Source organism: Ranitomeya imitator, chromosome 5 (genome assembly GCF_032444005.1).
Source record: "Ranitomeya imitator isolate aRanImi1 chromosome 5, aRanImi1.pri, whole genome shotgun sequence".
NCBI classification, from domain to species: domain Eukaryota; kingdom Metazoa; phylum Chordata; class Amphibia; order Anura; family Dendrobatidae; genus Ranitomeya; species Ranitomeya imitator.
Window position 1 is genome coordinate 627,202,069 of NC_091286.1, and position 15,442 is coordinate 627,217,510.

At 41.9% G+C, this 15,442-nt stretch overlaps 1 protein-coding gene across 1 annotated transcript in view; it reads left to right on the top strand.

The window, feature by feature from the left end:
• The window catches only part of GREB1 (growth regulating estrogen receptor binding 1), a 207,629-nt gene that overhangs the window by 98,941 nt on the left and 93,246 nt on the right, over nt 1-15,442 (top strand). The window contains exon 20 of the mRNA XM_069728105.1: nt 32-231. Within this exon, the coding sequence (XP_069584206.1) occupies nt 32-231 (200 nt within the window). The remainder of the gene's footprint in view (nt 1-31; nt 232-15,442) is intronic.

Genomic DNA, 15,442 nt, shown 5'->3' on the forward strand with positions numbered 1-15,442 from the left:
AACTGATATTTTGCATTTCTTGTGATTACAGGTCTTTACGATACTGCGATCTCCGTCTACTTCAATTTCATACCTGGGAAAGAACTGCAATAGAACAAGAGCTAGGATTTGCTTCTTGTTTTCTTGATTCTGATGGATCTCAAGACCGAGGGCTGGGCCAGGATGTCTTGGACAGTGACCCAGAAAAACTAAGCAGCACTGACAACGAGGATGAGGAGATGGTGATAGATGGTAAGACAAGTATTCAACATGCTTCTTAAAACCTTGTATTATACTAATGATTATGGGCCATGGATAACACATTAAATGGTTTGTCCAAGTGTATAAAAGATGTATATTTTACTGTCGAATTGATTCAAAATTTTTAAATGGAGGCATACTCAGTTCCTTAATCCCCTCGCGGATCAAACACATGCCGCCTCAAAGATCTCCACTGGCTCCGGAACCATTGTCTACCCTGTTTTGAAGTCACAACTTCTGCTGCCAATTCAGGGGACTAGAAGAGTGCATCATTGGATGTTTTCTAGTCACTTAACCTCCAGCAGTGGTGCTGTGGCTTCTTTCGGAACTGGTCGAGACCTTTGGAGTGGCCTAAGCTGGATCTGCAGGGGCACCGGAAGGTGAGTATGCCTCTGTTTATTATTTTTAATCAATCCATGTCTAAGATAAAATATATTTTACTGTCGGACAACCCCTCTTACACTTTATCATTTGCATGAGGCCTTTCAGAAAAACTTTTTTGACTGTCCCCAATGATAAGAAAATTACATTAGGCAGCTACCATTTCTTGTTTTTCATGGAACCATTGACTTGAATGGACGACTTTGATCAAAATTGGACACATCAGAGTTTTTTACTTGCGGATTTAATAAATAGACGTGCATGTGAAAAGAAATATGCGGTATGATATGATTGTTACGTAATTAATAAAAATTAATAGGAGATGTGCAACACAGCCAAATGTCACATTGAAAGGAGCCACATGCATCCTCTTGTCTGGAGTTCTGATCGAGGGAAGAGAGGACCACCGACCTTCTGAAACTTTGGAGTCCTCAACGTAGATACAGCTTTTATCAGATATTTTTTTATATGCTCTAAATTCCTCAGATGGTAATCCCCCTTTAATTTTTATTATTTACCCTTAGGAGTAGTTCATTATGACAATGCGGCCCTTTGACTAAAACAGGTTGTAAATCCCTGATGTAATGTGTATGGCCACCTTACAAATTTGATAACTCCGTGCTTGTGTAGTGGTGTTTTTTTGAAAACCTAGTTGGCTTCCATTTCTTCATTCTTACCTATCCCACAATCTCGGAGGCTGTAGTTAGCTCCTATGGTTCCTCTCATGTCTCGTGATCTATCTTTATGTTTCTAATCCGCTATCAGGACCTCATTATTGCCTATGTTTCCATCTCCGTGTTTTTAGTAATTCTCTTGGTTCTCATTCTATCTCAAAGTGTTTTAGCATTCTCCATGACAATAGAACCCCTTACACTAAGATTAAAGTTTGCCGAACTTGCCGATATTCACAAGATTGGACTACAGTCTAATGTCCTTGTGGAACTCATGACTCTCACCCCAACAAATGATGTCGGGGAAGAATAGAATCCGGCCGGTTGGAATTCCAACAGCCGATCCTTTTGTTCTCCGGGACATAAACTACAAAATTGGGCAACAACTCTCTCCTAGAGAACACTGGAGTGCTCGACTGAGCGTTCCTGTGTATAGGGAAGTCCGGAGCGAGAGATGTCAACCCAGCAGTTATCTACTGTGAATGGAGGGCTTCATACATGTCTATCATTACATCTCCAAGTTGCTGCCATTACTTCCATTTTTTAATTGTAAAGATTCTTGTATACTTTCAATAGTTGGTTGGCCCCCTACCACACACATGCATGCTCAGCAGCAGAGCATGCTTGTGTTCCCAATGTGGATAGAAAGATTAGTCTCTCACAGAGTTCTCGGCCGTGGCTTTTGTCCTGGGAGAGCGGAAGAGTCAGGCGTTGAAATTGAACAAGATATTCTTTCCCTTAAAATAGAAGGAGAGTTGGAAGGTCACCATCAACATAAGACAGTTGAATATTCCCTCTAAAAATGATCAACTTTGGATTAATTTGCTTTGATATGTAGGAAGGCTTTAACTTTCTGTCCATGGCTTCGACATCGTTCTCCAGTTTTCCATGTCTGCAGCCAAATTAGAATGCACCATCTTATCTCTTCATCCTAACTAGTCATTATCTATGATCTATGTATCTGGATAATGTATAATTTTTCCAATTTTTTTAGGACTTAATAAATCATTCTGGCCAGCTTTGTCACAACCCATGCTCTATGTGATGGCACTGGTTGTCACCTAGCTTGGCCAAAGACTCATCATAAGAAAAAAAACTATTACAGCTTGTGGGCAACTTGAGGATTGCTACCTACTGGAGATTTTTCTCTTTTCTCTTATATATGGAGCGGTGCCCACTTTTCTATTCCACCCTCCTCTCTTCTTGTCTTCTTCCGAATACAAATCTGAACAGCAGCATTTAAAGAATTTTTTAAAAATATTCTTCATCATTGGAAATAGTGAGAAAAGTGAATTATGAGCTGATAATTAAGATGTAGACGTTATATTCCAGTGCTGAAAATGAGTCTAGGAAGCTGAAAATGACTAATCCTGCTGTTAATGACATGAGAACTGTAATAAATGTGGAATCCTCCCACATGGCCTGAACCATGTTAACTTAGGCAGTTAACTGGTTCATGCAGCTTTACATGAACACCTGAGCCTTACACTATAGCTGGTCCGAATAACTAAAGCAATTGTTACCATCCACCTCTCGTGTCTCCCCTTTTCCCCATAGTTTGTAAGCTTGCGAGCAGGGCCCTCATTCCTCCTGGTATCTGTTTTGAACTGTATTTCTGTTATGCTGTAATGTCTATTGTCTGTACAAGTCCCCTCTATAATTTGTAAAGCGCTGCGGAATATGTTGGCGCTATATAAATAAAATTATTATTATTATTATTATTATAACCTCGGTGACTTTATTGATGTTCTTCTCTAGTTTTCTCTTCTAAAAAACCCTTAAAGAGCTATTCGTATATTCAATTTTAATTGTTGTTTTAAAACTTTCATCCTTTCTTGAGATATTAACATTTTCCTTTTTGTTTAAAGCCTGTCGCCTTGGAGACCGACCACCTCTGCTAGTCAGCAAAACATTCCCAGTGCTTACAAGCTCTTTTCTCTTGAGCTTGCAAGCACTATTTTGCAGCAGGCCAGGATTGCTGGACAGCATTGGTGGTCGGTCTCCTAAGCAACGGGCTGCAAACAAAAGAAAAGTGTAAATTTCTCAAGAAAGGATGCAAATTTTAGTTTTTGTTTTCATAAGCACTATTCAACGATATCCATCGGGAATAACCCTTTAATGACTGCCTCCCAATTGTGTGATTTTGTGGAAGGAGACACATTGACCTACAGAGAGAATTCTCCTTAAAGGGAACCTGTCACCCCGTTTTTTCAGATTGAGATAAAAATACTGTTAAATAGGGCCTGCGCTGTGCGTTACAATAGTGTATGTAGTGTACCCTGATTCCCCACCTATGCTGCGAAATACATTACCAAAGTCGCCGTTTTCGCCTGTCAATCAGGCTGGTCAGGTCAGGTGGGCGTGGTGACATCGCTGTTTCTTCCCCAGCTTTCCGTTGGTGGCGTAGTGGTGTGCGCATGTCCAAGTTCCGAATCCACTGCACGCAGGTGAAGCAAAAGCGCGCGATCTGCGCTATTACCCTTGTCATCGGTGGGGGCGGCCATCTTCCTGAGGCCGCGCGTGCGCAGATGGAGTGCTCTGCTGCACGGGGCTTCAGGAAAATGGCCGCGGGATGCCGCGCATGCGCAGATGGAGATCGCGGCGGCCATTTTCCTGAAGCCCCGTGCAGCAGAGCACTCCATCTGCGCACGCGCAGCCTCAGGAAGATGGCCGCCCCCAACGATGACAAGGGTAATAGCGCAGATCACGCGCTTTTGCTTCACCTGCGCGCAGTGGATTCGGAACTTGGACATGCGCACACCACTACGCCACCAACGGAAAGCTGGGGAAGAAACAGCGATGTCACCACGCCCACCTGACCTGACCAGCCTGATTGACAGGCGAAAACGGCGACTTTGGTAATGTATTTCGCAGCATAGGTGGGGAATCAGGGTACACTACATACACTATTGTAACGCACAGCGCAGGCCCTATTTAACAGTATTTTTATCTCAATCTGAAAAACGAGGTGACAGGTTCCCTTTAAAGGCCCCACACACAGTAGACTAAAGACATAGAGAAGATAAGGATCCAGCATAACGGATTTCTAACTGACGATCCCTTTGTTCCACCGCTTGAGGAATCAGCAGCTCTCTCATAAAGAACTCTCAACTAAAGTTGGGCAAAGAGAGCGGTCAGCAGGACTGACATTTGGTAGACTGCTATCTGTTGTATAAAGGCAGTCACAGCGAATAGAGATTTAGATTTCTCCGTGGTTCATTCATTTTCCATTTTTTTAATAGTTCAAAATAAACTATTATAAGGTGGGAATGGGAATCATTGTTACTTTGCAGCATTTTTTCCACACTTGCCTACATTTGTTTTTGCACAGTACTGTACGTCTCTAGATATTAATGAATGTATGTGTCTATCTTAAATGTGGGCATGATCATGTATATTTTGTATTTGTGTTTCTTATCTGTTTGTACAGGTATGTATATGTGTGGATGTAATATGTATGTGTGTGTATATATATATATATGTAATGTGTATATATCTGTGTGTATGTGGCTGTAATGTGCATATGTACAGTGGGGCAAAAAAGTATTTAGTCAGTCAGCAATAGTGCAAGTTCCACCACTTAAAAAGATAAGAGGCGTCTGTAATTTACATCATAGGTAGACCTCAACTATGGGAGACAAACTGAGAAAAAAAAATCCAGAAAATCACATTGTCTGTTTTTTTAACATTTTATTTGCATATTATGGTGGAAAATAAGTATTTGGTCAGAAACAAAATTTCATCTCAATACTTTGTAATATATCCTTTGTTGGCAATGACAGAGGTCAAACGTTTTCTGTAAGTCTTCACAAGGTTGCCACACACTGTTGTTGGTATGTTGGCCCATTCCTCCATGCAGATCTCCTCTAGAGCAGTGATGTTTTTGGCTTTTCGCATGGCAACACGGACTTTCAACTCCCTCCAAAGGTTTTCTATAGGGTTGAGATCTGGAGACTGGCTAGGCCACTCCAGGACCTTGAAATGCTTCTTACGAAGCCACTCCTTCGTTGCCCTGGCGGTGTGCTTTGGATCATTGTCATGTTGAAAGACCCAGCCACGTTTCGTCTTCAATGCCCTTGCTGATGGAAGGAGGTTTGCACTCAAAATCTCACGATACATGGCCCCATTCATTCTTTCATGTACCCGGATCAGTCGTCCTGGCCCCTCTGCAGAGAAACTGCCCCAAAGCATGATGTTTCCACCACCATGCTTTACAGTAGGTATGGTGTTTGATGGATGCAACTCAGTATTCTTTTTCTTCCAAACACGACAAGTTGTGTTTCTACCAAACAGTTCCAGTTTGGTTTCATCAGACCATAGGACATTCTCCCAAAACTCCTCTGGATCATCCAAATGCTCTCTAGCAAACTTCAGACGGGCCCGGACATGTACTGGCTTAAGCAGTGGGACACGTCTGGCACTGCAGGATCTGAGTCCATGGTGGCGTAGTGTGTTACTTATGGTAGGCCTTGTTACATTGGTCCCAGCTCTCTGCAGTTCATTCACTAGGTCCCCCCGCGTGGTTCTGGGATTTTTGCTCACCGTTCTTGTGATCATTCTGACCCCACGGGGTGGGTTTTTGCATGGAGCTCCAGATCGAGGGAGATTATCAGTGGTCTTCGATGTCTTCCATTTTCTAATTATTGCTCCCACTGTTGATTTCTTCACTCCAAGCTGGTTGGCTATTGCAGATTCAGTCTTCCCAGCCTGGTGCAGGGCTACAATTTTGTTTCTGGTGTCCTTTGACAGCTCTTTGTTCTTCACCATAGTGGAGTTTGGAGTCAGACTGTTTGAGGGTGTGCACAGGTGTCTTTTTATACTGATAACAAGTTTAGACAGGTGCCATTACTACAGGTAATGAGTGGAGGAAAGAGGAGACTCTTAAAGAAGAAGTTACAGGTCTGTGAGAGCCAGAAATCTTGATTGATTGTTTCTGACCAAATACTTATTTTCCACCATAATATGCAAAAAAAATGATAAAAAAACAGACAATGTGATTTTCTGGATTTTTTTTTCTCAGTTTGTCTCCCATAGTTGAGGTCTACCTATGATGTAAATTACAGACGCCTCTCATCTTTTTAAGTGGTGGAACTTGCACTATTGCTGACTGACTAAATACTTTTTTGCCCCACTGTATGTATCTGTGGGTGTATGTAATGTGTATATGTATGTACAGGTCCTTCTCAAAAAATTAGCATATAGTGTTAAATTTCATTATTTACCATAATGTAATGATTACAATTAAATTTTCATATATTATAGATTCATTATCCACCAACTGAAATTTGTCAGGTCTTTTATTGTTTTAATACTGATGATTTTGGCATACAACTCCTGATAACCCAAAAAACCTGTCTCAATAAATTAGCATATCAAGAAAAGGTTCTCTAAACGACCTATTACCCTAATCTTCTGAATCAACTAATTAACTCTAAACACATGCAAAAGATACCTGAGGCTTTTATAAACTCCCTGCCTGGTTCATTACTCAAAACCCCCATCATGGGTAAGACTAGCGACCTGACAGATGTCAATAAGGCCATCATTGACACCCTCAAGCAAGAGGGTAAGACCCAGAAAGAAATTTCTCAACAAATAGGCTGTTCCCAGAGTGCTGTATCAAGGCACCTCAATGGTAAGTCTGTTGGAAGGAAACAATGTGGCAGAAAACGCTGTACAACGAGAAGAGGAGACCGGACCCTGAGGAAGATTGTGGAGAAGGACCGATTCCAGACCTTGGGGAACCTGAGGAAGCAGTGGACTGAGTCTGGTGTGGAAACATCCAGAGCCACCGTGCACAGGCGTGTGCAGGAAATGGGCTACAGGTGCCGCATTCCCCAGGTAAAGCCACTTTTGAACCATAAACAGCGGCAGAGGCGCCTGACCTGGGCTACAGAGAAGCAGCACTGGACTGTTGCTAAGTGGTCCCAAGTACTTTTTTCTGATGAAAGCAAATTTTGCATGTCATTCGGAAATCAAGGTGCCAGAGTCTGGAGGAAGACTGCGGAGAAGGAAATGCCAAAATGCCTGAAGTCCAGTGTCAAGTACCCACAGTCAGTGATTGTGTGGGGTGCCATGTCAGCTGCTGGTGTTGGTCCACTGTGTTTCATCAAGGGCAGGGTCAATGCAGCTAGCTATCAGGAGATTTTGGAGCACTTCATGCTTCCATCGGCTGAAATGCTTTATGGAGATGAAGATTTCATTTTTCAGCACGACCTGGCACCTGCTCACAGTGCCAAAACCACTGGTAAATGGTTTACTGACCATGGTATTACTGTGCTCAATTGGCCTGCCAACTCTCCTGACCTGAACCCCATAGAGAATCTGTGGGATATTGTGAAGAGAAAGTTGAGAGACGCAAGACCCAACACTCTGGATGAGCTTAAGGCCGCTATTGAAGCATCCTGGGCCTCCATAACATCTCAGCAGTGTCACAGGCTGATTGCCTCCATGCCACGCCGCATTGAAGCAGTCATTTCTGCCAAAGGATTCCCGACCAAGTATTGAGTGCATAACTGAACATTATTATTTGTTGGTTTTTTTGTTTGTTATTAAAAAACACTTTTATTTGATTGGATGGGTGAAATATGCTAATTTATTGAGACAGGTTTTTTGGGTTATCAGGAGTTGTATACCAGGGATTCAAGCTTGAGGAGGCTAATTTGCATATTCCAGGTGCCTTCTGGGAAAGCGAAGAGTCTCCCTAAGCTAGAAGATCGTTGGGTACAGCCGGGACCAGCTGCTTGGAAAGAATCACCAAACCAGGGATTCAAGCTTGAGGAGGCTAATTTGCATATTCCAGGTGCCTTCTGGGAAAGCGAAGAGTCTCCCTAAGCTAGAAGATCGTTGGGTACAGCCGGGACCAGCTGCTTGGAAAGAATCACCAAACCGCGCGCCGTAATTTTTGCCTGTAGGACATTATTGCAAGAGAGCTTGGCTGAGTAGATTACACAAGAAGGAAAACACACAGCAAGTCAGCAGGATCTAGGAGCAACATGGCAGATGTGACAACCTACATGGTGAGCTGCAGCATGTGCTACATGTTCACAGATCGACCAGAAGAAGAATTAAATTTCACCTGTCAGAAGTGTAGACTAGTGGCCCTTTTAGAAGAAAAGGTGCGGGGTCTGGAAGAAAGAATAGCAACTTTGAAACTCATCAAAGAGAATGAAGACTTTCTAGACAGAACAGAAGCATCTCTACTGGTCACAGAAGGTGAAAAAAGTGTCAGAGAACCTCCAAAAGCAGATGAGTGGAAGCATGTGACCAAAAGAAGCAAGAAGACCATGGAGAAATCACCAACCACACAACTGAAGAACCGATAACAAATCTTTGTAGAGGATGAAGATGGCACACCTAAGGATGAAGCAATACCAGCAAGCAAAAAAGAAAAGGGCACACAGCAACAAGTGACAGCAAAAAGTACAGCCAAGAAGCAACGAAGAGTGGTGGTGGTGGGAGACTCACTACTGAGAGGCACAGAAGCAGCCATCTGCAGACCGGACATAACTGCAAGAGAAGTATGCTGCCTTCCAGGTGCGATGATCAAGGATGTGACCGATAGGATACCAAAGCTCTTCAACTCCAAGGACGTCCACCCATTTCTTCTGATACATGTTGGCACCAATGACACGGCAAGGAAGGACCTACCGACAATCTGCAAAGACTTTGAAGAGTTGGGGAAGAAAGTAAAGGAACTGGATGCACAGGTAGTTTTTTCTTCTATCCTTCCAGTAGACGGGCATGGCACCAGGAGATGGAACAGGATCCTTGATGCAAACAACTGGCTAAGACGATGGTGCAGACAACAAGGATTTGGATTCCTGGACCACGGTGTGAATTACTGGTATGATGGACTCCTCGCCAGAGACGGACTACACCTCAACAAACCTGGGAAACACACATTCGCCAGAAGACTCGCTACACTCATCAGGAGGGCGTTAAACTAGAAGAAGAGGGGACGGGAAGAAAAACATTAGACTTGAACAAAGAAGATCCAGGAAAACATACTCAGAAGGGAGGTAAGAACATTTCTAAAACAATCCACAGCGAGGAGATTGGAACAAAACAAAATCCTCTAAACTGCATGCTTGCAAACGCCAGAAGCCTGACAAACAAGATGGAAGAACTAGAAGCAGAAATATCTACAGGTAACTTTGACATAGTGGGAATAACCGAGACATGGTTAGATGAAAGCTATGACTGGGCAGTTAACTTACAGGGTTACAGTCTGTTTAGAAAGGATCGTAAAAATCGGAGAGGAGGAGGGGTTTGTCTCTATGTAAAGTCTTGTCTAAAGTCCACTTTAAGGGAGGATATTAGCGAAGGAAATGAGGATGTCGAGTCCATATGGGTCGAAATTCATGGAGGGAAAAATGGTAACAAAATTCTCATTGGGGTCTGTTACAAACCCCCAAATATAACAGAAACCATGGAAAGTCTACTTCTAAAGCAGATAGATGAAGCTGCAACCCATAATGAGGTCCTGGTTATGGGGGACTTTAACTACCCGGATATTAACTGGGAAACAGAAACCTGTGAAACCCATAAAGGCAACAGGTTTCTGCTAATAACCAAGAAAAATTATCTTTCACAATTGGTGCAGAATCCAACCAGAGGAGCAGCACTTTTAGACCTAATACTATCTAATAGACCTGACAGAATAACAAATCTGCAGGTGGTCGGGCATCTAGGAAATAGCGACCACAATATTGTACAGTTTCACCTGTCTTTCACTAGGGGGACTTGTCAGGGAGTCACAAAAACACTGAACTTTAGGAAGGCAAAGTTTGACCAGCTTAGAGATGCCCTTAATCTGGTAGACTGGGACAATATCCTCAGAAATAAGAATACAGATAATAAATGGGAAATGTTTAAGAACATCCTAAATAGGCAGTGTAAGCGGTTTATACCTTGTGGGAATAAAAGGACTAGAAATAGGAAAAACCCAATGTGGCTAAACAAAGAAGTAAGACAGGCAATTAACAGTAAAAAGGAAGCATTTGCACTACTAAAGCAGGATGGCACCATTGAAGCTCTAAAAAACTATAGGGAGAAAAATACTTTATCTAAAAAACTAATTAAAGCTGCCAAAAAGGAAACAGAGAAGCACATTGCTAAGGAGAGTAAAACTAATCCCAAACTGTTCTTCAACTATATCAATAGTAAAAGAATAAAAACTGAAAATGTAGGCCCCTTAAAAAATAGTGAGGAAAGAATGGTTGTAGATGACGAGGAAAAAGCTAACATATTAAACACCTTCTTCTCCACGGTATTCACGGTGGAAAATGAAATGCTAGGTGAAATCCCAAGAAACAATGAAAACCCTATATTAAGGGTCACCAATCTAACCCAAGAAGAGGTGCGAAACCGGCTAAATAAGATTAAAATAGATAAATCTCCGGGTCCGGATGGCATACACCCACGAGTACTAAGAGAACTAAGTAATGTAATAGATAAACCATTATTTCTTATTTTTAGGGACTCTATAGCGACAGGGTCTGTTCCGCAGGATTGGCGCATAGCAAATGTGGTGCCAATATTCAAAAAGGGCTCTAAAAGTGAACCTGGAAATTATAGGCCAGTAAGTCTAACCTCTATTGTTGGTAAAATATTTGAAGGGTTTCTGAGGGATGTTATTCTGGATTATCTCAATGAGAATAACTGTTTAACTCCATATCAGCATGGGTTTATGAGAAATCGCTCCTGTCAAACCAATCTAATCAGTTTTTATGAAGAGGTAAGCTATAGGCTGGACCACGGTGAGTCATTGGACGTGGTATATCTCGATTTTTCCAAAGCGTTTGATACCGTGCCGCACAAGAGGTTGGTACACAACATGAGAATGCTTGGTCTGGGGGAAATTGTGTGTAAATGGGTTAGTAACTGGCTTAGTGATAGAAAGCAGAGGGTGGTTATAAACGGTATAGTCTCTAACTGGGTCGCTGTGACCAGTGGGGTACCGCAGGGGTCAGTATTGGGACCTGTTCTCTTCAACATATTCATTAATGATCTGGTAGAAGGTTTACACAGTAAAATATCGATATTTGCAGATGATACAAAACTATGTAAAGCAGTTAATACAAGAGAAGATAGTATTCTGCTACAGATGGATCTGGATAAGTTGGAAACTTGGGCTGAAAGGTGGCAGATGAGGTTTAACAATGATAAATGTAAGGTTATACACATGGGAAGAAGGAATCAATGTCACCATTACACACTGAATGGGAAACCACTGGGTAAATCCGACAGGGAGAAGGACTTGGGGATCCTAGTTAATGATAAACTTACCTGGAGCAGCCAGTGCCAGGCAGCAGCTGCCAAGGCAAACAGGATCATGGGGTGCATTAAAAGAGGTCTGGATACACATGATGAGAGCATTATACTGCCTCTGTACAAATCCCTAGTTAGACCGCACATGGAGTACTGTGTCCAGTTTTGGGCACCGGTGCTCAGGAAGGATATAATGGAACTAGAGAGAGTACAAAGGAGGGCAACAAAATTAATAAAGGGGATGGGAGAACTACAATACCCAGATAGATTAGCGAAATTAGGATTATTTAGTCTAGAAAAAAGACGACTGAGGGGCGATCTAATAACCATGTATAAGTATATAAGGGGACAATACAAATATCTCGCTGAGGATCTGTTTATACCAAGGAAGGTGACGGGCACAAGGGGGCATTCTTTGCGTCTGGAGGAGAGAAGGTTTTTCCACCAACATAGAAGAGGATTCTTTACTGTTAGGGCAGTGAGAATCTGGAATTGCTTGCCTGAGGAGGTGGTGATGGCGAACTCAGTCGAGGGGTTCAAGAGAGGCCTGGATGTCTTCCTGGAGCAGAACAATATTGTATCATACAATTAGGTTCTGTAGAAGGACGTAGATCTGGGGATTTATTATGATGGAATATAGGCTGAACTGGATGGACAAATGTCTTTTTTCGGCCTTACTAACTATGTTACTATGTTACTATGTATGCCAAAATCATCAGTATTAAAACAATAAAAGACCTGACAAATTTCAGTTGGTTGATAATGAATCTATAATATATGAAAGTTTAATTGTAATCATTACATTATGGTAAATAATGAAATTTAACACTATATGCTAATTTTTTGAGAAGGACCTGTATATGTAATGTACAGGGTGGGCCATTTATATGGATACACTTAAACAAAATGGGAATGGTTGGTGATATCCACTTCCTGTTTGTGGCACATTAGTATATGGGAGGGGGGAAAACTTTTCAAGATGGGTGGTGACCATGGCGGCCATTTTGAAGTCAGCCATTTTGGATCCAATTTTATTTTTTCCAATGGGAGGAGGGTCATGTGACACATCAAACGCATTGAGAATTTCACTAGAAAAGCAATGGTGTGCTTGGTTGTAATGTGACTTTATTCTTTCATAAGTTATTTACAAGTTTATGACCTCTTATAAAATGTGTTCAAAGTGCTGCCCATTGTGTTGGATTGTCAAGGCAACCCTCTTCTCCTACTCTTGACACACTGATAGCAACACCGCAGAAGAAATGCTAGCACAGGCTTCCAGTATCCATTGTTTCACATCTTGTGTCTTCACAGCATAGACAATTGCCTTACGATACGAGATGTGCAGCATCTGAAACAACAGATACTGGAAGCCTGTGCTAGCATTTCTTCTGCGGTGTTGCTATCAGTGTGTCAAGAGTGGGAGAAGAGGGTTGCCTTGACAATCCAACACAATGGGCAGCACTTTGAACACATTTTATAAGAGGTCATAAACTTGTAAATAACTCATGACAGAATAAAGTTACATTACAACCAAGCACACCATTGTTTTTCTTATTAAATTCTCAATAAGTTTGATGTGTCACATGACCCTCCTCCCATTGGAAAAAATAAAGTCGAATCCAAAATGGCCGACTTCAAAATGGCCGCCATGGTCACCACCCATCTTGAAAAAATTTCCCCCTCCCATATACTAATGTGCCACAAACAGGAAGTTGATATCACCAACCATTCCCTTTTTATTTAGGTGTATCCATATAAATGGCCCACCCTGTATATCAATCTGTGTGGATGTAATGTGGATGTAATGTGGATATAATAAGTACCGTATGTGTTTGTATATGTAATGTATATCTAACTGTGTGTGTGTATCTGGATGTAATATGTATGTGTATGTATTTGTGTGTATGTGAATGTAATATGTATGTGTATGTATTTGTGTGTATGTGAATGTAATATGTATGTGTAAGTATCTGTATATGTGCAAGTAATGTGAATATGTATGTGTATCTGTCTGTATGTGGGTGTGATATGTTTGTGCACGTTTCTGTGTGTATGTCTTTGTAACATGTATGTGTATCTGTGTATATGTATGTAATGTCTTTATGTTAGTGTATGTATGTAGATGTAATGTGTATATGTAGAGTATGTAACTACAGGTGCTTCTCACTAAGCTAGAATGTCATCAAAAAGTTAATTTATTTCAGTTCTTCAATGCAAAAAGTGAAACTCATATATGATATAGAGTCATTACAAACACAGTGATCTATTTCACGTGTTTATTTCTGTTAATGTTGATGATTATGGCTTACAGCCAATGAAAACCCAATAGTCATTGTCTCAATAAATTGGAATACCATATATACTTGTATGTATAAGCCGAGTTTTTCAGCACTTTATTTGTGCTGAAAATCCCCCCCCTCAGGTTACACAGGAGTCATTGTTCCAGAAAGCCGGCGGGGAAGGGGGAGTGTTGTGAATTCCGTTCTTGGGCTCCCTCCGGTGGTTGTAAATGGCACTTTTGTGAATTCTGCCCTTGGGCTCCCTCTGGTGGTTTTGAGTGGAACTGCTGCTCCTTGGGTTTAGCTTTAGCAGCTGCTTTCACTAATCGTCTCTCCTGGCTCTGCTATTTAACCTGGCTCTAGTCTTCAGCCTATGCCACTTGTCAATGTTTTCTGCTGGATTCACATCTCTTCTTGGATTCTCCTGGTTTCCTGACCAGTTCTGCTAAGATAAGTTCTAGCTTTGCTCATTTCAGTCCACATGTTGTGGACTTATTGTTCTGTGCATTCTATTTTTGTCCAGTTTGTCATTATGGATTTTTTCTGTTAGCTGGAAGCTCTGGGAAGCAGATTTACCCTCCACACCTTTAATCAGGTGTGGAGATTTTGTAAACTCTGTGTGGACTGTTTTGTAGTGTTTTATACTGATCGCACAGTATCCTTTCCTGTCCTTACTATCAAGCTAGACTGGCCTCCTATGCTAAAATCTGATTTCATCTCTGCGTATGTTATTTTCCCCTCCTCTCACCGTCAATATTTGTGGGGGGCTATCTTTCCTTTGGGGATATTCTCTGAGGCAAGATAGGTTTCCTGTTTCCATCTTTAGGGGAAGTTAGATCTTAAGCTGTGCCGAGGGGTCTAGGGAGCGTCAGGTACTCCCCACGGCTATTTCTAGTTGCGCTGCTAGGTTCAGGGTCTGCGGTCAGTACAGATACCACCTCCTTCAGAGCTTGTCTCATGTTGTTCCTAAACCACCAGATCATAACAGTACAAGTGGCCAAAAATGAATTAAATGTATCTCAAAAGAAGGAAAAGAAAGTTCTGAACCATTTTTTTTCTTCTGTGCTCTGGTTTGCCTCTTTTTTCCTCTTGATATCTGGGTGGTGCAGGATATATGCTCTGGCATGGATGCTCAGGGTTTGTTTTCTCGTGTGGATCAACTGGCTGCAAGAGTACAGAGTATCCAGGACTATGTTGTCCAGACTCCGGCTTTAGAGCCCAGAATTCCTACTCCGGATTTGTTCTTTGGGGACAGATCCAAGTTTTTGAACTTTAAAAATAACTGCAAATTGTTTTTTGCTTTGAAACCCCGTTCTTCAGGTGATCCCATTCAGCAGGTGAAAATCATCATATCCTTGCTGCGTGGTGATCCGCAAGACTGGGCTTTTTCTCTTGAAACAGGGGATCCGGCATTATTGAATGTAGACGCATTTTTTCAAGCGCTCGGATTATTATATGATGAACCTAACTCTGTAGAGCATGCTGAGAAAACACTGTTGGCCCTGTGTCAAGGTCAGGAAGCGGCAGAGTTATACTGCCAGAAATTTAGAAAATGGGCTGTGCTCACTAAATGGAATGAAGAGGCTCTGGCTGCTATTT